Genomic DNA, 26,128 nt, shown 5'->3' with positions numbered 1-26,128 from the left:
GTCCTCTCCTTCCTCAAATGATTTTTAAATTTCCTTATCAGTACACACGATGTCTCCTCTCAGCAGAAGGTAAGCTTCTTGAAGAAAGAGATTGTTTTGGCCTTTGCACGTACAATGCCTTGCACAGAGTAGATACTTAATAAACATGTGCTGAATTGAATTGAATTTTCTTGAGCCTTGGCTTCCTCAGCTCTTTAAAAAGGGGAGTCTCCACTAAAGTGGAACTTGATGCTTTGTCATGTACTTGGAGGGAACTCTTAGTTCTGGAAGGTTCTATGACAAGTGAAATACCTTTCACAGGTTTGGTATTTTAAACAGAGTAGATGCTTAATTATTTTTCCAGTTGAGTGCTATTAGCCTGGCTAAGTTAAGAGATGCTCATCACAGATTGGCTAGAGGATAAATGAATTGTCTGGTTAGAGAACTTCCCAAAGACCATCTATTAAGTTATAGTCTGCATAAGAGAAGTGAGTACCCATACAAATGAAATTATAGATCCTTTGAGTAATAAAGCAAAATGGGAATACTTTTACTATCGACTTACCAGGGTGGTAATGAGAAAAACACTTTTGTGTATAGGGAAAAGTAGTATAGGACAAAGAGTCAGAAAAAGTTCAGATTCCAGTCCTTCTACCAAAGAGATACATGACTCATGGCAAATCAATCCATCTCTCAAAGCCTTAGTTTCCTCATCTGTAAAACGGGAGGGTCATATCAGAGTGGCTAATATGACAAAAAAGGAAAACGTTAGATGTTGGAGGGGATGTGGGAAAACTGGGATATTAATGCACTATTGGTGGAGTTGTGAACTGATCCAACCATTCTGTGTTTTTTTTTTTTGTTAAGGCAATTGGGGTTAAGTGACTTGTCCGGGGTCACACAGCTAGTAAGCGTCAAGTGTTTGGTCTGAAGCCATTTGAACTCAGATCCTCTTGACTTCAGGGCTGGTGCTCTATCCACTGTACCACCTAGCTGCTCTAATCTAACCATTCTGGAGAGCAATTTGGAACTATGCCCAAAGGGCTATAAAACTGTGCATACCCTTTGATCTAGTAATACCACTGCTAGATCTACATCCAAAAAAGGGAAAAGGACCTATATTTGTACAAAAATATCTATAGCAGTTCTTTTTGTGGTGGCTAAGAACTTGAAATCAAAGGGATGCCCATCAACTGGGTAATAGCTAAACAAGCTGTGGTATATGATTGTAATGGAATATTATTGAGCTATAAGAAATGACAAGCAGGATGATTTCAGAAAAACCTGGAAAGACTTACACGAACTAATGCATAGTGAAGTGAACAGAACCAGGAGAACATTGTACACAGTAACAGCAATATTGTTCTGTGAAGAACTGTGAACTTAGCTATTCTCAGCAATACAATGATCCAAGACAATCCCAAAGGACTAATGATGAGGCATACTATCCACTTCCAGAAAAAGAACTGATTTGATTGAATATAGACTGAAGCATGCTATTTTTCACTTTTTTCTTTCATTTTTTTTCTTTTATTTGAGTCTTCTTGTACAAAATGGCTAACATGGAAATGTTTTACATACTTGCACATGTATAACCTATATCTGATTGCTTACTATCTCAAGGATGGGGGAGGGGAGGGAGGGATAGAATTGGGAACTCACAACTTTCAATAAAAATGTGAAAAATTTGGGGGAAAAAAAAGAAAGCTAAGACCTAAAAAAATCCAGCAATTTTCTCAAGGTCACATAACTAGTAAGTGGTAAAATGGAATTTAAACCTAGGTCCTCTGACTCCAAATACAGTGTTCTTTCCTCTATTCCTACCCACCCTCTGCAAAAAAAGAAGGGAAGGTTAGACTAGATGATTTCTTAGGTTTCTTCTAATTCTAACAATGTATGAATCTATAAAAAGTGGAGCTCTATAGAAATGTGAATATTATTGTTGTTATTATTATTGCTCCCACTACCAAAAGGAGAAACACACTCTTAATTATAATCTCAGAGCTCAGGTGGATGACAAAATGCCATCTATTCAAGGCAAACTGTCTAAGTTAGTGCTTAACTACAATCAAAGTCTGCAGGGAGTTGCCCATCAGACTTACCTCTTAGCAGAGCTGAAGACCACAGTTGCACAGACATGTCCGGAATCTTGCTAGCCAGCTGCATAGCTGGTACCACCATATTATTACTTTCCTGGTCAATAAATAATTGAGAGATCAAAGTTAGCACTATGAAGTGACAAATGATCCGAGGGCACTGCTCAGGACCCTAAGGCCAAAGGATCATACTTGCTAACACTGACTTGGATAGTATGTACTTCTTGGTGGGCAATAGACACTCCATAGAGTGAGACAGCAGGCAACGATAGCCTGCTAGCCATAGGGCACGCAGGCAAATGAACCCTTTGGAGGCTGAAAAATCCCCATCTGAAGCCACAGTGCCAATCTGGAGAGAAGTAGTGTGGGTAGAGGTATAGTAGGAAGAGCACTGATGCAGTCAGGAAACCTGAGATCTGCTACGTTCTAGCTGTGTGCACTTTAGAAAGACATTTCATCTTTGTGGACCTTGGTTTCTTCAAATGTAAAGTGATTACTAGTTTATGCCTTGCTTACCTAATAAGGTTGTTGTAAAGTCAAAATGAAATAATGAATATAAAAGTATTTTGTAACTGCAAAATAACATCAATATGAGAGATTATTATAACTTATCCATGAGAAACAGAATTTATATAGCACCTATTGCCAGCCACTGTGCTAAGGGCTTTATCTCATTTGAATGTGGATAAGAATACTTGGATTTAAGTCTGTCCTCTGAAAAATACTGACTGTAGCCATAGACAAATCACTTAACCTCTCAGTGTTCTAGGCAGATTTCTATGACTGTAAGTTGCAGAGGAGGTGCTAACCTGCATTGGTAAGGGGAGTTTCCTCACCTGGAAATTCTCTATACCAATGAAATCATAAATTCAGTCCCTATTCCTATTGTACACAATTCCCAAATAACACATTAAAACAGTGGTGCAATATAAAGATGAAAACTACTGCTGTAAAACTGACTTGTTTCTTCTCTCAAAAGAAGTACATGTACATGATTCTGCTAAATCTTAGGCTCTGGGATACTGAACACATTAATGGCTATAAAGACAAATATAGGCACACTTTCCTTCTTGGCAACATTAACTGGCTCTGGTAAAACATGATGCTGGGGAAAACAATATCAAAAGGAACAGGATAAATGGTACAAATGTAATGGTAAGGAGAATGATGCTAAGGAAAATTAACAGTGTTGGGGTTCAAGTACTCAGGCTACTTACAACATATCCCTCCCTTTTTAAGATGAAAACATGATTAAATTTATAAAGACTAAGAGCCATTCCACAGTAAATAAATGGTCAAAGGAAATCCAAGCTATTAGTAATTATGTAAAATGTCCTAAATAATAATAATTAGAGAAATGTGGGGTTCCAACTTAAACTCATCAGATTGGACAAAAAGGGAAGAAAATGACAAATATTGGAGGATCTGTGGGAAAAACAGTGAATTGTTGGTGGAGTTGTGTATTAGTTCATCCACTCTGGAAAGCAATTTAGAACTATGCCCAGAAAGTTGTACAGTTATGAAACTTGCGCATACCCTTTGACCCAGCTGTACATTTGCTGGGTCTAGGAAACCAAGGAAAGATCAAAAAGAGCTATATGTACAAAAATTCATTTCGTTTTTTCAATCATGTCTGACTCTTTGTGCTCCATTTGGGGTTTTCTTGGCAATAATACTGGAATGGTTTGCCATTTCTTTCTTCCAGTTCATTCTACAGATAAGGAACTGAGGCAAACAGGGTTAAGTGACTTGCCCAGGGTCACACATCTAGTAAGTGTCTGAGGCCAGATTTGAACTCAAGGAAGATGAATCTTCCTGACTCTAGGCCCAGCACTCTGTGACCACTGTGCCACATAGCTGCCCCTCTAACTGTTCTTTATGTAGTAGCCAAAAACTGGAAACCACAGGGATGTCCTCCTATTGGAGAATTTCTAAACAGATTGCGGCACAGGAATAGAAGAACATATTACTGTGCTATAAGAAATGATGAAATGGACAACTTCAGAGGAAAATGGGAAGACATTTATGAACTGACACAAAGTGAAGGGGGCAGCACTACAGGAACAAATATACAATGGTAACAACATTATAGACAAAAACAACTTTGAAGGATTTTAGAATTCAGATTAATGCAATTATAAACCACAAGTCCAAAAGAATGAAGATAACACATGCTATTTACCTTCTGACACAACTAATGAACTTAAAATACAGATATATATATATTTTGGACATGGCTAATATAGGATTTTGTTTTGTGCGACTATATAGATTATATATGAAGGATGTGTTTTGGGATTTTTTAAAAAATTTGCTCAATGGGAGGGGGTAGTAGAAGAAAATTTGCTCAATGGGGGAAGTAGTAGAAGAGACAGATTAATTAAAAAACACTTATTACATGAAAAAATTTTTTTTTAAAAAAGATGAAAACATGTATCTCCAAGCCATTAAACAATGGCCCTTGCAAAGGAAAGATTGAGTTAAGTTTACACTATGAGTGAAGATGGATCTTCAAATAAAAGAAAAATCATGCAAAGACCCAGATGAACACACAGACAGACACATCCCATAGCTTGGCAAGTCCATCAAAGAAAGGTTGTGGCCAATCAGGCAATGGCTGCCCAGCTCAGGGACTTTGGAGGCATAGGCTTATTCTTATTTTATGCTTCCTTATAGCTGTATGAAGTCCAGCAACTGAAGGATTTGGAGTGTATGTGGCACAGGAGGCAGGGGAAGGCAAGGCAGAAAAAGGTCTGTGCTGCATTCTGCCTAGGCAAAAGCTAACATATGGTGGTAATTAGGGTAAAATAAGCAAGGAATGGGCAATCCTTTGCTGGGAAGGAAGGGTAGGGCCAAACAAAGGTAAACCAAAAATGTCAAGTTGTATAGGTACCATAATTTCTTCACTGCTAAAATCCAATGGGTTGAGACAAAGCAGGAAACTGCTTGTAGGAGACCCAGGCTAAGAGGCTGGTACTAATTTAGGAGGAAAAATACAAGGGGCATAAAGGAGGTGATTCAACCTTTCTCTTCAAAGTTTTTACCCTGGTGGCAACTGTGTTGTGTTGTCCTTCCTCATCACGATGGATTGGTTTGGTCATGAGCCAGAGAGGCCATGCCCATTCTGGTCTTCCTTGTGCTAGTAAGACTGTGAGCTCAGTCACTATTCCTCTCCTCAGAAATGTTCAAGGCCATGACTTGGTGGGACAGAATTGGTGGATGTCCTTTACTAATTCCAGGATCCTATGTTCTTTCCTTGGCCCTGTACTCATATCTGCCTATTAGACTGTTGCACCCATAAGCCAAATATATTCTGAACAATGGATTTGAATAACGAGGCTAACTGAAGCTGGTAGATCATTGATTTCACTACTGATAATGAGACTAATATTTTGGGTTCTAGGAAGGTCTGCCAAGGCAGAAGTTATGGGATAATAGATCTACATCCAAGGGCTGATGTCACCTGGCTCCATTTATACTCAATTTTGGCCACTGGGCTCAAGTTAGCCTGGGTGGCCTACAGCTCCTTCCAGGTAGTCACTGCCCGTAGGAATAGAGGGCAAAGAGTTGAATGTAGGGAGAAAAAAAACCTGAGAATGAAAATCACAGTTTATATAAAAGAGGAAGAGGATAAGGGACATCTTGCCAACACCTGTTAGAATATTAGCTACTCCTACAACTCAAACATCTGCCTTTCTCCTCCAAACATTTGCTTAAGCTAATCCCCATGCCCAGAATGCACTGTTTCTTCATTTTTGCTTCCCAAAATCATTGTGCTCCTTCAGGTCTCAATTTAAGTGTCTGATGCTACACGAAGCCTTTCCTGATTCCCTTAGTATTCCTTCGCCTACCTCAATTTTCTTTCTACTATACTTATTTATGTATTTTTTTTGTTCTTCTTAGGAAAATATAAGTTCACTGAGGGCAGGAATTGTTTCATCTTGGTCTCTGTATTCCCTAGCAGAGTGCCTTGCATGCAGACAAAATAAATGTTTGTTGAACTGAATCATCCAGTTTTTGGTTGAAGCCCTTTCAATAATGGGGGAATCATTATCTCATGAAGTAGCCCTTTCTCTTTTTGGATAGCTCTAATTATTAGGAAGTCTTTTCTTACATTGAGCTAAAATTTGCATTTCTAACTTCTATCCACTGGTCCTAATTTTCCCTTCTGGACCAAGCAAAACAAGTTCAATTCCACTTTTATATTATAACTCATTAGGTGTCTGAAGAAATAAGTCCCTTCCAATGACATCATTTTCAGACCCCTACTAGACTTAATGTCAATTAATGAATACGGTTCTGGTTACTACTATACCAATGTAAGTTATTACTAATAATAGCTAACATTTATATGGTGCTTATTATGTGCCAGGCACTATGCTAAGCACTTTACAATTATTATCTCATTTGGTCCTGACAATAACCCTGGGAGGTAGGTGCTATTATTATCTCCCATTTTACTATGATCATCCATGACGATTCATTCCTCTCCCCACCCTTCTCTCACTTACATCCAAACAATTGCCAAGTCTTGTCAATTCTACCTTTACAACATTTCCTCAGTCTTCCCCCTTCTTTCTGGTCACACAACTACCCCTTAGCTCAGGTCTCATCACCACTCATCTCGACTAGTGAAATAGTCTCCTAACTGGTCTTCCTGCCTCAAGTCTCTCCCTTCTCTAATTCATCCTCTACACAGCAATCAAAGAGACATCCCTAAAGCAAAGATCTGCCCATGTCACTCCTGGACTTAAAAAGCCTCTAGAATAAAACACAAACTCTTGTATTTGTCATTTAAAGTCCTTCACAATGTGGTTCCAGCCTACCTTTCCAAGCTTAACACACATTATTCACTTTCCTTAGTTCACACTACGTTCTAGTCCAATTGGCTTACTTGCTGCTCCTCAGACACAACATTCCATCTCCTGTCTCTGTGCCCTCTGAAGAGGCTCTTTGTTGTCTGGAATGTACTCCCTCCTCACATCTGCTTCTTAGAATTTTCAACTTCCTTAAAGCTCAACTTGTGCCACTTACTATAAAAAACTTTTCTTGATTCTCCAAGCTGGCCAGTGCCTCCTTCCAAAATTATTTTGTATTTAATAACTTTGTATATCTTTGGTACTTATATGTATACATGTTGTTTATCCTGAGAGAATGCAAGTTTAAGGAAAGAAGAAAGAAAATAAACATTTATTAAATGCCTACTATTTGCCAGGCACTGTGCTTTTACAAATGTTAACTCATTTGATCCTCACAACAACCTTGGGAGGTGGGTGCTATTATGATTCCCATTTTACAGTTGAGGAAACTGAGGCAGACAGCAGTTAAATGATTTGCTCAGGGTCACACAACTAGTTAAGTGTCTGAGGTTGGATTGGAACTCGAGTCTTCTTGATTCCTGGCTCAGTGCTCCATCCACTGTGCCACCAGCTACCTCTAACAGGCTGCTTTGCTTTTATTATTTGTGTCCCTAAGACCTAACACAATGCCAGGCACCTAGTAGGTAATTAAATGCTTGTTATTTGATTGAAACTTTTGAGATAGATTCCATGGAAGACTACTCTAATCCAATACTTGTGGAGTGGTGTCCAAATTCTGTAATCTCTAACACAGGTATACCCGAGAGTGTAGACAAAGGCTCAGAATATACTGTCAAAGACACAGCTATCGATGACTCAGTGATATAGGACTTACCTAAGGACCCACACAACAGGGGAACACAGAAGACACATAGCGAAAGCCACTCAGAAACAATAGGCTCCCCTTACCCCAAAGCCACAATGCTTTGCCCTGAATACCCTGATATCACTTTGATTACTACCCTTCCCTTCTTCCAAGATAATTAACTCTGTAACAGCAGTAGAATGGGGGTGGGGAAAAGGATAGGGGTGGGAAAGTGAATAAGTATTTCTCAAGCACCCATTATGTGCTAAACACTGTGCTCAGCACTTTACAAATATGCTCACATTTGATAATGGGCTCATGTAACAATATGAGCTCAGCAGTCCTGCTTCTAAGTGTTGGCAATCCTAATGTGTAGGAGAGGGCTGGCACAGTCCTCAGGCCTACTGCCACAACCCAACTGTCTTAGCTTCCTTCGTATAGTAACAAGTGGCTTTTACAGGACTCCAGCAGAAGTCCTTCCACTAAAATTCTACTCCAATATCCTGCCATGATGTAAAAGAGTCTAGAGCCGTGTCAGTGGAGTGATGCTGTCACAGATCCTACCCAAATGGAAAAGGCTTTGAGTACAGATCTGATGACAAGACCATATATGACTGCTGCCCAAAGATGAGGCTAAATAGCAAAAGATTCATTACCAAATTTTTGATAACTAAGTCATGATGTCCATCTACTAGAGTGTAAAGGGTGCTGTACTGAATAAATCACAGATCCTTGAAATGAAGCAGAGATCATTAACCTCTTGGAAGTATGGATCAAAGCTGGCAATGCTTATTCTTCTGATATATTCAGGGTGGGACTCAATTGAGTCTTTTGAGCAGAGTGAGGGTGACTATGTAACGAGACTCATGAGGGCTAGGTGGTATGCTACTATATATCAACTCTCGAAAGCGCTAGGGTAACAAGGGGCAGCAACTCTTACAATAAGGGTGGGCTGAGGTGGTGATGATGGCTTGATCAGGTGCCAGGAATATCAGCTCATATGACAATATAGTAATTTGTGTAAATTAATAGATATTAATTAGTAATAAGTTAATAGATAATATTGAGACAATAATAGAGAATATTACTCTTAATAAGATTAAAGGGCAATATTTGTAAAGCTCTTAGCATGGATCCTAGCACACAGTAGGTGCTTAATAAATTCTTCCTTCCATTTGATGCATGTCCTTTACTTCCTTCCTTCTTCTTTCTCTCTCCCTCCCTTCAATTTTATTCTCGTCTAATGGTCTTATAAATGTAACCCTAAATGTATAAATGAATTTCCCAGCCCCAGTTTTAGGTTGGAAAATTACCAAGAGGATGTATTCCACCCTACAAGAAAAAAAAATTTTAAGGTATAAGTTCTAGAATAAGACAAGCAGGGAGACCTTATAGGCAAAATAATTTTTTCAGGAATTTGTCAATTCATACTCATGTAAAAACAAAACAAGACAAATACTTAAAAAGCTAACATGCATTCAAAACATCCAAAGATTTAGCTATATTTATACATCAACAGATTAATGTTCTAAAGGATGTAGGTATTCTCTCTAGTGATATAAATAGCAATCCATCCATGCCTTTTCATCCTAAATAACTGTTTTCCGTGTCTTTCCCATACATCCTTCATAAGGGTACCACTGAATATGCTGAAAATCTTCTTCTGTTACATGGACACCAATGCAGCACTCAGGCTATCTGTTTTTCTTTTCTTTCTAGCTATATGCTTGCCCCACATATACTTCCAATTACATACTTCTTGGATGTGATATTTTATGCTATCTCTTGCATGTCAGTTCATCTATGGTAATATGCTCCAGCCTGTTTATGACCACCACACATCTTTCTAATGTCCTTTGGGACTGAAATTTTGTATCTTTAGAGAATCAAGTTATACTCTGTGATTCATAAATGCAAAGCATCTCCAGAGGATTATTGACATTAAAACAATTATTGTAATTGTGATAATTTTAAAAATGTAGTATCTAATTGAAAGAACTATGAATGTAACATTGATCACTGTTTTAAAGTCATGTCAGAAGGGCTGTCATGTGGAGAAGGGGTTAGCCTACATGCCCAAAGAGCAGAAGTTATGATGAAACCAGTTTCAGGTCAAAATAAGCAAAACATTCCTAACAATCAGAGCTATACAATATTCAATGTCAACAAAAAGAGATTAGAATAGCTCATCTCTGAAGTCTCTTCCAACTTTTAATATTCTGTGAATTCCATTTAAAAATGACAGTATAATGACTGACACTCACCCTATGATTCCCTAATACATAGAATATATGGCCCAGGAGGACAAGGGAACAGGCTGTTAACCGGTTCAAATCTTCTGCATTTGACATTTTCAGGGTTTCTCGTAAAAATCGCCTACAAAAGTAAAAACAGGAGAAAAGATAAAACCATCTTAAAATGTAACACCTTATGGAAAAAATAGAAAAATGGGCCTAAAATCATCGTAAACCAAAACCACAGGCAAGATTAACATTGATCTACAACTATATTACCATTAACAAATTAAGTAAGGTAAAGCAGTCAATTATAAATTGTATCCACTTGCCAGTCTTCATGACATCCAGAATCAGAAAACTATAGTTTTCTTTTTGCTAAGAGCAGGAGGTAATAACAATAGCTAATAATAGTTAACATTTATATAGCACTTATTATATGCCAGGGATTCTGTTAAGTACTTTACAATTATTACCTCATTTGATCCTCACAACAACCCTACTAAGTAGGTACTATTATCCCCATTTTACAGATGAGGAAACTAAGGCAAACAAGTGACTTGCCCCAGATTTGAACTCAGGACTTTTTGACTACAGGCCTGGCACTCTATAAGATGAGGTAAGTCATCCAGTATAATTTCTCACCCAATGCAACAATTCTTTTTACAATGCTCTCAACAGATTGTTCCCAGACCCAACCTCTACTTTAACACCTCTAGCACTAGTGAGTTAAAAAAGTCTTCCTTTCCATAGTTAGATTGCTCTAGTTTAAAGCTCTATATAATAGAGCAAAATCTATTATATGTGAATAGAAGTATTATTTCTTTCTGATAGGTGAGGAAGCTGGAGCAGTATTAAATAACTTCCTCAAGACTGCATAGCTAGTAATAGCACAGTCAAACCTAGAGCCTTTGATTCCAACTCCAGGGCTCTTTGCTCTACATTATATACCTGCATTCAGAATAGCCCCCTCAAAAGCATTTCCAATAAATTCTTTCTTGTCTCATACTGTTGTACGAGTAATCTAGATCAGTCTGTGCCAGCTAAATAACTTAATATCTATTACAAGTGACAAATCTGTTTTAGTCTGCTTTCTAATCCTAGTCTTTATACAGATCACTGCTCAGACACAATCCCCCTTTCCCCAACTAAAACAAAAATCAAAGACCTGCATCTTGAAAGCCCTCTGGTTACCCTAGCTATCCGAAGAATCTGGAGGAAATGTAAATGGTCATGTATATGAGACCTATTTCTTTTCCTTTGTGTTTGTTCTATGCTTTTGCTGACCCTTTCCTTATTATCTCCAACTCCTCCAATGGACTGTTAGTTCCTACAAAGAAAAGAATGAGCTATGGAATGGAAATAAGGAGTCCAGGTCTCTAGTCCCAGTTAGGGAGTAAAAACTGTAGTGGATATTTATATAGTGCTTCAGTTATAAAGCCTTTTTGTTCATTAGCTCATAACCTTACAAGAACATTATCTGGCAGGTGGCACCGGAATTATCATCCCCAATTCATAAACTAGGAAATTGAGGATTGAAGAGGCCAAGTGCCTCTGTTAAGGTTAAAAGGTGAATTAGTGGCAAAGCAGCAACTCAAACTCTTACCTCTTTGGGCCTTGAAATATCTTATGCAAATTTAATAGTATGATAACTTTTATTTCTATGTCCCCATACTACCTACTACATTGCTATGCCCACAAAAGAGGTAAATAACTTTTATTGACTTGATAAATGCACTGGGAGGATCTTGGAGGGGGATGGGAATGATCTCTGTCTGAATATCTGAAGGATTATATTTTGGAAGGACTAGATTAGGACCAATCTAAAGAACTTCTTAATAACCAGAGCTGTCTAAAAATAGAAGGGACTAAATGCTCATCAGACATTTGAAACTGGATGTAGGCACCTCAAATCCAACCTGTTCAAAACAGAACTCACTGTATCTAGATCCAAATCCACTGGTTACCTTTCCAACTTCCCTATTATTACTGAGGGCATGCACAGCCATCTTTCTAGTCGCCTAGCTTTGAAACCTTGCTGTTATCCTCTTCTCTGTACTCACTCATCTCATATATCTAATGAGTTGCCAAGTCTTGTTTCTATCTTTGCAACATTTCTTACATATGTCTCCTCCCCACTCACACAGCCACCACCTCAGTAGCCTCTTAATTTGATCTCCTTGCCTTAAATCTCTCTCCATGTCTATCCCATTCTCCTCACAGCTGACAAAGTTATTTTCCTAAAGTGCAGGTCTGTTCAAATCACTTCCCTATTAAATAAATTCCAGTAGCACCCTCTTATCTCTAAGATTAAATATAAATTCCCGTTTGCCATTTAAAGTTCTTCACAACTTGGCCTTTTTAAACTTTTCCAGTCTTCTTCAATTAATCAACTAGTATTTATTAAGTGCCTGTATTTCATTGTACTAGACAATGGGTACATAAAGACTAAAATAATCATTTTTCTCAAGGAGTGCATATTCTATCGGGGAGACAATAAGTACTTGTATAAATGTACACAGAATAAATATAAAAGAACACAAAGTAGTAGTTGGGGGTAGGGTGGGAAGAGAAATTAGGAAAGGCTTCATGTAGAAGGTGGTCCTTGAATTGCTTTTTGAAGGAAGAGAAGGAGGTGAGGAAGAAGTACATTCTAAGAATAGGAAAAGAGCCAGCAAGCACAAAAACACAGAGATGAGAGATGAAGTCCTCTGTGTGAGGAAGAGAAAAATGGTCAGGGTTGGCTGGATTTTAGAGTGTGTCAAGAGGAACTGTGCATGAGGCTAAAAAGATAGGTGGGGCTAGGTTGTGAAAGGTCTTTAAAAGGTAAAGAGTAGAGTTTGTATTTGACCTAAGAGACAACAGGAAGCCACTGCAGTTTATGATTTGGAGAGTGACATGGTCACTTCAAGTAGGACATGGTCCTACTTCAATGTAGGAAGTCACTTTGGCAGCTGTGTGTGAAAGATGGAACTGTGGTACAGAGAGGCTTGAGGGAAGAAGACCAATTAAGAGGCTACTGTAATAGTTCAAGGCAAGTGGATGAGAGCCTGAACTAAGTGGGTGGCTACGTGAGCAGACAGAGTGGATCAAATGTGAAAGATAGTTGTGGAGACAGAAATAGTAAAATTTGGCAACTGATTGGCTTCAATGGGTGAGGGAGAGTAAGGAATCAAAGATAATGCCAAGGTGATAAACACAGATCCCCAGAGTCTGGTGTCTTCAATAGAAATAGCACGGATTTTGAAGAAAGGTGATGATTTCTGTTTTGAACATGATGAGTTTGAGATGCTTCCAGGACAGCCACTTTGAAATGTCTAAAAGGCAGCTGGAGATGTGAGTCTGAACCTCAGGGGAGAGGCTGAGAATGGATGTATAGATTTGGGAATTATTATATAGAGATTTAATCCAAGGGAGCTGATGAGTTTGCCAAAAGAGAGAAAGTATGAAGAGAGAAGGGGCCTAGGGACTCCGTGCTTTGGGGTACAGCCACAGATAGGTAGTGAAATATGGGTGATAAACCAGCAAAAGAAACTGAGAAAAAAAGTCAGATAGATAGGAGAAGAAAACCAAAGAGAAGAACATGGTCAACAGTGTCAAGCATAGCAGAAAGATCAAGAGGACTGAGAAAGGACCATCATATTTAGAAATTAAGAAGTCCCTGGTCATTTTGGAGTGAGCAATTTCAGTTGAGTGAGGTCTAAACATATCATCCTCACACATCAAGTCCTCTTTGTGCACTGTATGGTTTAATCAGACTGGTCTACCTGATATTCCTCACACATGATGCTCCATATCTTTGCATTGGTTGTCTCCTATTACTGGAACGCTCTCTCTCTCCTTGCCTCTACCTCCTAGAATCTATGGATTCCTTCAAGCCTCAGCTCGAGTGCCATCTTCTTCGGGGGGGCCTATCCTAGTCTCTCTAGCTGCTAGTGCATTCCCATCCAAGGTTATCCTCTTTTTGCCGTATATAAGCCTTGTGTATATCTATAAATGTACATGTCACTTCCCCCACTATAATGTAAGCTCCATGATGACACAGACTATTTCACTTTTGTCTTTGTAGCCTGAGTGCTTAGCACAGCACCTGGCACCTGATACTTAAAATAAAGGTTTGTTGAATAACATGGCAGATAATGAGCCTCCTGGCATTGGAAGTGTTCAAGCAAAGTGTGGAAGACAACTTATTGAGTATTCTCGCTTCAGGAATGGAGGAGGTTTTATTAGATTATGTCTAAGGGTCCTTCCAGTTCTAAGATTCTATGATTTTATATTTTTCAGAAACTGCCAAATTCCTTTTTTTAAAAAGTATACTACCTGGGAGACATTTAAACACCTATCAGGGAAAAGCTGAATGTGAAAGGAAAGTGGTACATTTATCTATCCCTTTTATTTTAATCAAGAGACTCAGATTTCTGGGATTCCAAATTTCTGCTCCACATTATCTTCAAAAGAGCCCTTTGCAGATAGAAATGATCTCATACTCACTTTGCTTCATTGTATCTTCCTTGAAAGAAAGAGAAGAGTCCTCGGATATAGAAAGCAGCAGCCCTCAGGCAGTGAGAACTGTAGGGAAGGCAAAAAATTGAACTCATTTTTTAAACAGAATATATTAAAATAAAAATGGAATAGTAGTGAATGGTTATGTTTCTTTTTCTCGAAATACAGTATAAAATACAAATTTCTTTTTTTGGCATTCAAGGCCCTCCATAATCTGGTATTTCTCTACCATTCCAGGCTTATTTCCCAACACTTCCCTCCTTATACACAATCTTCAATCAAGCTGGACTAATTGACCACCTTCCATTTGTGCCCTCATCTGTCTTATCAGTGTATTGTTTTCATAATGCTCCCAGAAAATGCAATGTTCTCTGTTCTAACTGTGTTGCTACCTATATTTCAAGGCTCAGCTCAATTGCCACTTCTTAGATCAAGCCATCCTTGATTCCCTCATTTAGAAATTATCTTTTCCCTCTCAGTTGTCACAAACAACTTTGCACCTCTCATGTATTTATCAGGTATTATAAACCTCTATCGAATTGAGGGTTCCATCCCCCATTAGTTCTATGAGTATGAGGACTGTGTCTTATTTAAACTTTCAACTCCCCTCAGTATGAACACATAGCTGCAAATATAAAAGGTGCTTAACAAGTATCTGTTAAATTAAACTGAGTTTTGTTACGCAAAACAAATTTGAAAGTAAATAGCAAGTTCATCTCATGCTTCAACAGCAAGGTGGTTTATTGTAAAATTCACCAAAAGACGGATGTTTTTTCCCTCAGCTCTTGCAACAATCTTTTCCCAAACAGTACTTCGTGTGCTAGCAACTAAAAAAAAAAAAATTACAGTTGCATTTACAAGAAAATGCAACATTCAACCTGCTAAACTACTTTAAAATCAAGTCAACATGTCTGGGGTGGTTTGTGTTTGATTGCTTGCCTCAAAAGCATGTATAAAAAAGCCCTCAGTCATTCAAATTGTATCTAGAATTATTACCTTACAGGAAAGTTGTGGTCTGGATTTATTCTTTCCAATAAATTGTACAGCTAGAAGTAAAAATCAGAAACATCATTAAAATCTACAGCAGCAGTTTCCATTTTGACCCTACGTATACTACACCCTCCCAAGGGATGCCTGGATTTTCTGAGTATGGTTGACAGTGTGGTGTCATCATGGCATAAGTCCATGGCTGCTTATGATTCTACATAACCAAATAATCTAATGGAAGATGTGGGATGCACATAGGGTCTGTCCAAGCAACAAGGTTTGTGGTTACCCTGGACCACAGGTTAAGTAGTTATTTATGCTGTCTTCTTTATAGTCAGTCTATTGTCCTGGTAATCACATTTTCAGAATACAATTTCAGTAATAATTAGAATTTATTAGATGTAAGGGACAGTTTAAGGTTGTGAATGTTATTTTGTTGGATCTAGAGCAATTGCATGAACTTCCTATAGCATGAGTTACTTAAATAATCCTCTATAATAATATGGATATGGAAATAATGGATATAAATTCTTAGGTAATATATCCTTGCTATAAAATGCCTTCCTAGCAATTTCTGCTTATTTTTCAAGGCTCAGTTTAAATTCTACCTCCTCTAGAAATCCTTCCCTGACACAGTCCGCTTGACCTTGCCAGAAATAATCTCTCCTACCTCGCAACTTCTTACCAATTTTATCTCTTTGAATTTTCACATTTCCCCTCTATTGTAGTTATTTGTGTAGATGTTTTATTCCACCACTGGATTATAAACTTCTGGAAGGTAGGTACTATGCCTTTTTTATCTTTGTATTTCTCAGAAAGTGAGGCCTGGGATACTGCACAGAGAGGCCTTCAATAAATATTGGTTTGGTAAATGAAAGTATTTTAAAAATTGTGACAACCTATGGTGTTATTAATTTTTAAGACTTTTTATAGCAGACAATGTATTTTGATAAATAAATAAAATCCAAAGTAGAAACTTTGTTTTATGTGATTCTATCAACAAAGCTTTTACTAAACAACTAATTCTTTCCCCTGGTACAAGGAAGTATGTCTCTAGATATCTCACTACCATTTTTGATAAAGGGGTAGAGGATGTTGGGACACAAGGGCTAAGAAATATATGTTCAAATGTGAGGATCTGCAAAATAATGAACAATCAGAAAGAGAAGGTATTGCTGCAATTACAAAGAAGATTTTTGTTTTTTACTAGACTCATGATTTCATCAGTGGAGGGAGTTCCTGGTGAGGATTTCCTTCTACCAATTCAACTGGGAACCTTCTCCACAGTTTACCATCTTATAAAGTTGCTTGGGGCACTGAAAGGTTAAATGACTTGTCCGGGGTAACACAGTTAGTATGTATCAGGAGCAAGATTTGAACCCAGGTCTTCCTAATTCTAATGCCAGCCTTTTATCCACTACATCAGTCTGCCTTTGTCTTAAAAATGTCATGTTATTTCTATGCAGAAATAAATTCAATGGTTCCCTATTATCTACAGGATAAAATTCAAACGCTTGGCATTCAAAGCCTGGTTTACAATACCTCTTATTACTGGGCCCTAAACAATCTGTTCCTATTTCCCCTGGCTAACCTAGGCAAGCTCTTCACCCCTGCCCACCTGAGGAGTACTTGGCCCTCTAGACTCTGGCTTGTCCTACTCCTCCAGGAATAATAGTACTTCCTACTTCTGGAGTGCTTTAGAATTTACAAAGTGCTTTCTTCACAATGCTGAGAATTGGCAAGGCGGGTAAGATTATTTGTTTTTCAAGACGAGGAAACTGACACTCAGAGAGGGTGATTTGTTCATGGTCATGGACACTTTGGCCTTCTGATTCCAAAGTCAGTAACTGGAATACTCTTTGCTGTTGCAGTCTTCCACAATTTTGCCCACCCTCCAGGGATCTCTTTCATGCACCTTTGCCTGACTACTCTCACCCACTGTGATCTTTCTAAAACTTTTGTGGTGACAGTTTTGGTCAATGCATCTCACCTAATACATAATCATGTAATGCCTTGTATAGGGCTTACTCTTATGTCTTCCCGAGTAGCTTCTAAAATTCTTTAGGAAAAGGACTATAATAAATGCATCTCCGCAATCCCTATTATCATATAGCACAATATTATTATACTCTAGACCCTCAAAAGTATTTAAATTAAGTCACTGACTAAATCTGATTTGATTTTTATATTCAATTTAAACATAACTGAGGAAATACATTTATTGCATAAAGTGATATATTTGCAATATGGAACAATAATCAACAATAAACAACCTTTCTGCGCTTTACTGAAGTGCTTTCACAACCACTGGCCTCATATGGATCCTCATAACCACCCTAGAAGGGAGCTAAGGCAAAGAGTATTATTCCTATTTTAAACATGAAGTAACTGAAGTTTAGGGAGAGAAAATGACTTTCACTTTTTCCAAAAAGTACAGGATAAGCAAAAGAGGGGGTGGGGGGAAATGTCCCTGTATTTTAGGAAGACATATGAGGAAAATGAGGAAGGAAAAGAAACAAGCATGGTGGAGAGTATCTGGTTGAAAATCCATAGGCACCTAAACAGAAGCAATATTGACATTAGAGTATACTACAGACAACCATAGAAAGAGGAAATAAATGAAGAATTTGGGAAACAGGTAACAATCCTGGCATGGCAACATGATATATTTGTTAAGGAGGATTTCATGTATTTAGATCTTTAGATGGATCACTATTCCTCTGCCAGTGTAACACTTAACAATTCTTTGACTTAGCTTAATCATAATTTCATCCCTACAAGGCAAAGGAACCAGCTAGAGAAACTGCTATTTTGAATCTGGTAAGATTCAAATAAGAAAGAACTGGCTGCTGGGGAGGAAATGATGGGGACTCTGCAAGGAAATGACTACTCTATCTTGGGGTTTGTGACAGAGAAAGAGAAAAGCTGGGCAGAATCTGACATAGAGCCTAGGTTGTTTCAATTTCTTTATCAGTGAAATGAGAGTGTTGCTATAGATCAGGAGTTTTTAACCTTTTTTTTGGATCCCTTTGCCAATCTGGTAAAGCCTACGGACCCCTTCTCAGAATGTTTTTAAGTGTATAAAATAAAATACAAAAGATTACAAAGGAAATCAATTATACTGAAATACAGTTATGAAAATGTAAGAGAAAATCAAGTTAACAGACCCCAGGTTAAGAACACCTGGTCTAGAGGATCTCTAAATCTATGAGCCTCTGCTGTTTCTACTATACTAGAACACTATCAAGTTATAGAAAGATAATTGAAGACAAAAGTTTAGAAAAGGCATGTCACCTACCTCTTGGTGTCTATTGCCTTCTCGGATGTACACACTGGCGAGGTTTGTCACAATAAATGCCCACAACTCCTGATGAGTGGTAAGCTATAACAGGAAATGAAAAACGAACAACAGTAAAAATAGAAGTAACACCAAAGAATACACATTCTCATTGGTTAGATATACATCCCAAGCTTTCTGAACCAGTGAGTTATGATACCATACTGGATGACTTAATGACATACCCCTATATCTCCCCCAATTTTCCCTGAAATGTAATACCAATCTAATTTTTAAAGAGAAGGGAGAAAAGCTAGGCATTGAAGCTAACTTAAAGTAATTTTACTCTTTTTTTTTTTAAGGTAATTGGGGTTAAGTGATTTGCCCAGAGTCACACAGCTAGTAAGTGTCAAGTGTCTGAGGCTGGATTTGAACTCAGGTCCTCCTGACTTCAGGGCTGGTGCTCTATCCACTGCGCCATCGAGCTTCCCCAATTTTACTCTTATCACTGAAGAAATCTGTGAACCCTAATGACAAAGCTAGAAACATTTAGAGCATCACACAAGCAAAGGTGGAAGCAGCTCCATCCTGAGAATAAAATGATAGCAGTTTATATTTATATAGGACTATAGAGACTCACATTGGGCTCCCTGGAGGGGAAATCTATACATCTGTGAGGCCCCTCAAAGGAAATGCATGGCCACAGTGACTGGAACTGCTGAGCAATGGACAAGGTCCTGAAAGTGGAGGAATTTTTGAACTAAGTCTACTGAAGGAAAAAGGAGAATTCCTGGACAAGACTCAGTCCTGGACCAAGTAGAGGAATTTCAGAACTAAGCAGGACACAGCAAGGGACAGAGCCATGAAGAGGAGGGGCAAACCCAGATATCCACTCATACTAAACCAACAATCACAATCTAATCCCGTAATTCAAAATGTCGATATGATATCTCCATTTGGACCTCCCATTACTGTGTCAAACTTAACCATCATACTTATACTGTGGTTATCAACTTTCTCTTCCTCCCCCTACCAGAATCTTGGATTCTGCCCCAGGGAGACTGGGTTCTGAAAGGCGAGCTCTCACCTTATCTTCCCCAGAACGAGGCCTCCATATCACTTCCTAGTCATTTCCAAACCATGCCACCTCAAGTGTATCACCGCTCCCCACTTTCTAGCTCCTCTTCATACGTTTTCTTCCCCTATTCAAATATAAGCTCTTTGATGGTAAGGATTGTCCTGCTTGTTTGTATTTGTATGCCTAGTATTTAGTACAGTGTCTGGCACACAGCAGGCATTTAATAAATGTTTTACCATTCATTCATACATGGCTTTTACATTATTTTATTTAAACCCTCGAACAGCCTTCTAAGGTAGGTAATGCAAGTATTATTATGTAATATCAGAGAACAGCATTTCAGAGTTTAATTTACCTCAAGATCATATATCCAAGAAATCTAGGTCTTCTGACCTGAAGTTTTACATGTTCTTCCACTATACTACGCTGCCTAAAATGCAACTCTGCACCACAATCCTAATCTGGCTTCCACCTTAATTTACAAGAGTGATACAAAATCAGTTTAACTCTGGGAATGGAGCAGTAATCTGTGAATAAAAAGACTAACATGCTGGTAATGACAACTTGATAGGAGAGTAGGTGGGAAGGTTTGTTCATCTTTAGTCAATCAAAATCAGCTACTTTTCTCTGAATAATAACAACTATGACTAATACTCATATAGTGCTTTAAAGGTTTATAAAGCACTTCCCTTATAACATTACTATGAGGAAGGCAATGCAAATATTACTAGCTTCATTTTAAATATTAGTAAACTGAGGCCTAGGAATGTTGTGACCTGTTTTAATATAAAAAGTCTAGTGAATATCAGAGCTGGGACTTTAACCTGGGTCTTCTGATTCCAAATCAGGCTGCTCTCCGCTATAACTTATTGCCTAAATGTTCTCTGGTATTTAGCCCTTTAGTGTTATCTTATAGGCTGGCTCTCTTGGGGGCAGATAACCCTACTATCAAAGTAGTGTGCTGATTGTGCCGTGGTTTACTTAGAGGAGATTATTTTATGAAGTTAAAATGGGGATATTAATTTTTTTGAGAAACATCTTCCCAAACTGAAAGGGTAATAGTAAAGTTAAAACCTTACCCGCAATGCAGTAGTGAACTGAGCTTCTGCATTATCCATGCAGTTAACAGAAATACAGTACAGACCCTGAAAAGAAGGAAGGGTAGGGGAAAGAGGGAATACTGAAATGTCACTGTATCCACAGAACTTCCTGAAAGAATAGTCATTAGTCTGCCCTGTTGCATGAAATTTGGAAAGAACATAAACCAACAGGGTAAAGAGAGGGAGGCAGCTTCTGCTTTGGTCAGAAACCAAGGACTATTGTATAAAGTTCTGGAAGCCACATTTTTAGAGGGACATTATCAAGCTGGGGTGTTTCCAAAGGACCATATTGATAACAGGCCTCAAAAGCATTCAATATATGAACTGGTTAGATGCCTGGAGATGTTGAGGCTGGAAAAGTATTTTTAAATATATGAAGAGCTATCATATAGAAGAATTAGACTTGTTTTGCTTGGACTTTAGGCAGGAAGGCAACAAGTATTTATTTTAAGTGCCTGCTATGTTTCAGGCACTGTGTAAAGCACCGGGGATTCAAGGGGGCAGAACTAAGATCAACAGGGAGATGTTATATAGATTTTGTTTGAATATTTTTAAAAGATGATAATAATTAGAGCTTCATAAAAGTAGAAAGGACTGCCTTAAAGAAGTGGGTTCCCTATCACTGAATGTCTTTAAGTTAAGGTGGGATGACCAAAGATGCTGTAGGTGATTCATGAAATACATGCTCTAGGTGGGAGTTCACCTAAATGACCTCTGGCAACCTAAAGGTTTTATGAGACAGTCCTAAGCCAGATACCCAAAATATTCCTTAGGTTAACAAGTTGTTTTAGATCTTATAAACACAATTATCAACTCGAGCTATTCTATCTTTCTCTAAAGTAACCACTTCATGTAACATTCAGCCTATGTTAAATCACCAGCTCTGAAGCAGCTGGATCTATATACATACTCTGTGCCACCGAGTGATGACTAAGTGCACCTTCACACTGTCTGGGCCACACTCCGCATCTTGACTAAATTATGAAGTAGCAAGTTAAGAGTGATCTGAGTAAGTTGTGGTACATTTTAACTTTCTCTGAATGGAAAAGAAAATTAATAAACTTCTTTCCAAATTTTAAAAAGTGACCTTGGTTCTTTTACTCACTGACTACTGAAAATATCTCTAATGTTCAATATCAAGCTATTCAGATGCACAGATTGTTGGGATTGGAAAGGCCCTCAGAACAAAGGGTTGGAAGGAACCTCAGAGATGAGCTAGTCAAATTCTCTTATTTTCCAAATGAGGATACTGAGGCTCAGAGAGGGGAAGAGACTTGCCCAAAGTCACACATGTTGTCAGAGCTGCATGTAGAATCTAAATATAACACCTACCCCAGGGTTCTTTCTACATCAAAGAGAACTAAATTTCCCAAGCAGAATTAAGATTCCTCTAGAAACTCACAAGAGTTTAATACACATTTAATAGACATAAGGTAAGGCTTTACTTTACACTTTTAACTTCATACTCACTAATAAAGTATGTAACTGGGCAGCATGATTAGAAAATAGCCTTGGAGACTGTTGGCACAGCTGACAGACTTGTGAGATCTGTTAAAAGGGGGGAAAAACCATTTTTATTACAGTGTTCTAAACGTCCTCCAAGGCCAAACCAGAGAAAGAATTAGCTCAACAGAAACTAATTTTTATTGTTAATATTATTATAAGGATAACAAGAGTACTATTCACCTCAATCCTTTAAAAGATCTGAGATTTTATTCTTGTGGACATTCTTCCTCTTGAGACATAGGGATGTGACTCATTAAGCCTTTTTAAGATGGTTTAGTTAGCTACCATGGTCACTTAGTGGCTACTTTTCTGGTGTAAACTTGGCTAAGCTGGGCCTAGAACAACAACTAAGTGTCTGGGCTTTGCTAGTATACCCTATGAGAGCCCAAGGTTACCATGGGAATGCAATTAGGGTTAGGAGAAAAAAAAAAATCCCATTTACATAACATTTTATGGTTCACAAAATGACTCCCTCACGTTAACCCTAAAGGTAGCTAGTATGAGTGTCACCTCATTTTATATAAGGAAACTCATGTTCAGAAAGCATCAGGACTAAAACCTAGGTTCTCTGACTTCAGGGTTGGTGAATTCAACTTCACTATTTGGCTTCTCCAAAAAGGTCAGGGTATAAAGAGATTAAAGTGCAGGACCTCTAGCCCTCCCTAATCATAAGGGAGAAAAACATAAGAAAGGACCTTCTCTTTAAGTCAAAGTTCACATCCTGAACTCAATATTAGTAATTAAAGAAACAATGTTTGAATTCTTGCTAGATACTAAAAATTTTACCTGTAGCCTTTCCTAATGTTAGATAAATTAAAGCTAGATGACATGCTCTACCACACTTCTATCATATATGCAACTTTGCAACTCCAAATTAAATTTTTGCTCAAATGAAAATAATCATGTTTAATAAACAATTTAAAACCATCATGCCATTACAAAATTCCTATAAATATATATGCTAATAATTTAACATTCATATACTACTCAATAGTCTACAAAGATTTTTACATATATACTCATTTGGTCCTCACAACTCTGAGAAGGTGGTGCAAGAATTATCATTAGGGAAATTATGTGACTTCTCTGAGGTTACATGTCTAATAAATGGCAGCAAACGTTGGTCTATTCTATTTAGTTAAGGAAACTGAGGCCCAGATTCTAAGTCTAGTGCTCTTTCCACTAGGATATAAACATGACTAAGTATGACTCAAAATGGAAATCTGCTTTTTTTCTGGATTTATAAATACTTAAGTGTATAGACAAATGATGCAACCAGACATATTAAACTTACCTCCTGCAGGGCAGTGGCCTTATGTCCTGTAACAAGTCGGCACATGATTATGTGTTCCAGCAATATCACTTGGAAAGATGACAAGATAGGACTGCAGTCTAACACTAAAAGAGAGAATCAAAGAAATTTAGACAATAAGAAGTATACAAGAAGCATGAAAACTAAAAGAATCAAACTTAGGGAAAACGTGCCAGAAGTAAATGTGCTGGCATGGTACCACTAGAGGGAACTGCTGCAACAACTATTATCACTCAGATGGTTCTGCACCTGACCCCAAATACTCTACATACAAACATAAAGAATATCAAGAGCCAGAAAGCATTCTAGAAATAATTTAGTCCAAACCTCTCATTTTACAAGATGAGAATATTAGGCCTAAAGAGGGGAAATGATTGGGCTTAAAGTCTTATTAGTGGTAGCTAACGGCAGAGCCAAGACTAGACCTAAGGCCTTCATACTCAAAGGCTAATGTTCTGTTAGATCACGTTGCCTTTTATCTTACTTACTTTTTAACTTTTCTAGCTGCATGAGTGCTTTGTCTGTGTACTTCTGTGCTTTCTCCAAGTAGCCAGCTTGCATAGAATGCATTACTGTCACCTGGCATGGAAAAGAATATTGAAAAAAACAAACAAACAAACAAAAAACCTCAAATCTTTAAAAGATTCATTCCAACAATTTGAACAGAAAGCATTTATAGCACTCTAAGAGTTATTTTAGAGATTTAAAGGTTGTTGAAAATCATTTATTTAGTTGAGGAAACTGAGGCCCAGGGAAGTTAAATGACTTGATGAGGATCACAGGAAGTTAGTAGCAGACCTCAGGCTCGAACACATGCCTCCTGACAATCAACATGATGTACTCTCCCCTCCCTCGCTAAGTTATTTTGCTGATTATTGCTTGGTAGTATAGTTTGAGATCTGGTATTGCTAAACCTCTTTCTTCCCATATTTTTTCATTAATTCCCTTAAAATTCAAGACCTTGTATTTCTGCAGATGAATTTTGTTATTTTTTTTTCTAGTTCTAGAAAGTAATTTTTTGGTAGTTTGATTGGTATGGAACTGAATAAATACATTAATTTAGGTAGCTGTCATTTTTATTACATTGGTTCTGCCTATCTATGAGCAATTAATATTGCCTCCAATTATTTAAATCTGTCTTTATTAATGCAATTCACTTTTTCACTATACCATGTTGCCCCTCTCAAGAAGAAAAGTAACTAAACAATGAAAATACCATATTCCTTGAACCATGTCATATTGCAGAGAAGTCTGCCATTCCACATTTTATATAAATAAGGCAGGATAAGCCTTGCCTTAAAGTAGACTATTGAAATTAAAATATTAGTTATCTTACATACAACCCTGTGCATATATACACAACTGATTTCTGTGCACTAGCATATCTCCTGACCCTCAGGAAGTATGCTTACTTCAAAAGAACCCATTATCTCTTTTTTAAATGACTAATATTTTAATACTTCAGGATAAGAACAAGCTTCTCCTTTTAAATGAAGACAGTTAAAATTACATAATTAAATAATTTTAGAGTTTAGGCATGTGATCCTTGCATTAAGATTACTGTATATGTGACCTTCTGTATGAGGTACAGGTTTTTTTTAAGTGCTTATTTTTAAATTATTATTATTTCAGTTTTCAACATTCACTTTTATAAGATTTTGGGTTCCAAATTTTTTTTCCCCTCTCTCCCCTCCTCCCAAGAAGGCAAGCAATCTGATACAGGTTAGACATGTATACAATGTTCTCCTAGTCCTGCTCACTTCACTCAGCATCAGTTCATATAAGCCTTTCCAGGTTTTTTTGAATTCCATCTGCTCATCATTTCTTTTTTTAAATTCTTTTTTTTCTTTTTCTTTCCTTTTTTTTTTTTTTTTTTGGAGAGGCAATTGGGGTTGTGACTTGCCCAGAGTCACACAGTTAGTAAGTGTTATGTGTCTGAGGCTGGATTTGAACTCAGGTCCTCCTGACTCCAGGGCCAGTGCTCTACCCACTGGACCACCTAGGTGCCCCCATTTCTTTTTTTAAAAAATTAATTAATTTTTAGTTTTCAACATTCGCTTTTGTAAAATTTTGAGTTCTAAATTTTTCCCCCTCCCCAAGACATCATGTAATACATAGACAATCATATTAAACATATTTCCACATTAGTCATGTTGTGAAAGAAGAATCAGAATAAAAGGGAAAAAGCACGAGAAAGAAAAAACAACATAAAAGAGAAAAAAGTATGCTTTGATCTGCATTCCAACTCCGTAATTCTTTCTGTGGACTGAAACTGTCTTAGATCATCGCATTGCTGAGAAGAGCTAAGTCTATCAAAGTCGATCATCACACAATATTGCTGTTACTGTATACAATGTTCTCCTAGTCCTGCTCACTTCACTCAGCATCAGTT

At 37.7% G+C, this 26,128-nt stretch overlaps 1 protein-coding gene across 1 annotated transcript; it reads right to left on the bottom strand.

Moving 5' to 3' along the window:
• Window positions 1-2,081: 2,081 nt before the first annotated feature.
• On the bottom strand, window positions 2,082-24,342 carry LOC114030785 (MAU2 chromatid cohesion factor homolog; the record flags this gene model as incomplete). The annotated part of the gene is made up of 9 exons (XM_027845691.1): window positions 24,225-24,342; window positions 23,719-23,822; window positions 22,389-22,466; window positions 20,898-20,963; window positions 18,762-18,845; window positions 15,473-15,522; window positions 14,465-14,542; window positions 10,004-10,115; window positions 2,082-2,172 (listed from the first exon to the last, which is right to left on the bottom strand). Coding segments are annotated over exons 1-9 (745 nt in total), but the record flags the coding sequence as incomplete, so codon positions are not given.
• Window positions 24,343-26,128: the final 1,786 nt, after the last annotated feature.

The sequence above is a fragment of the Vombatus ursinus genome, unplaced genomic scaffold (assembly GCF_900497805.2).
Source record: "Vombatus ursinus unplaced genomic scaffold, bare-nosed wombat genome assembly UNPS02005265.1, whole genome shotgun sequence".
NCBI lineage: Eukaryota > Metazoa > Chordata > Mammalia > Diprotodontia > Vombatidae > Vombatus > Vombatus ursinus.
The sequence above is the reverse complement of the archived record's forward strand: the minus strand, read 5'-3'. Positions and strand labels throughout refer to the sequence as shown.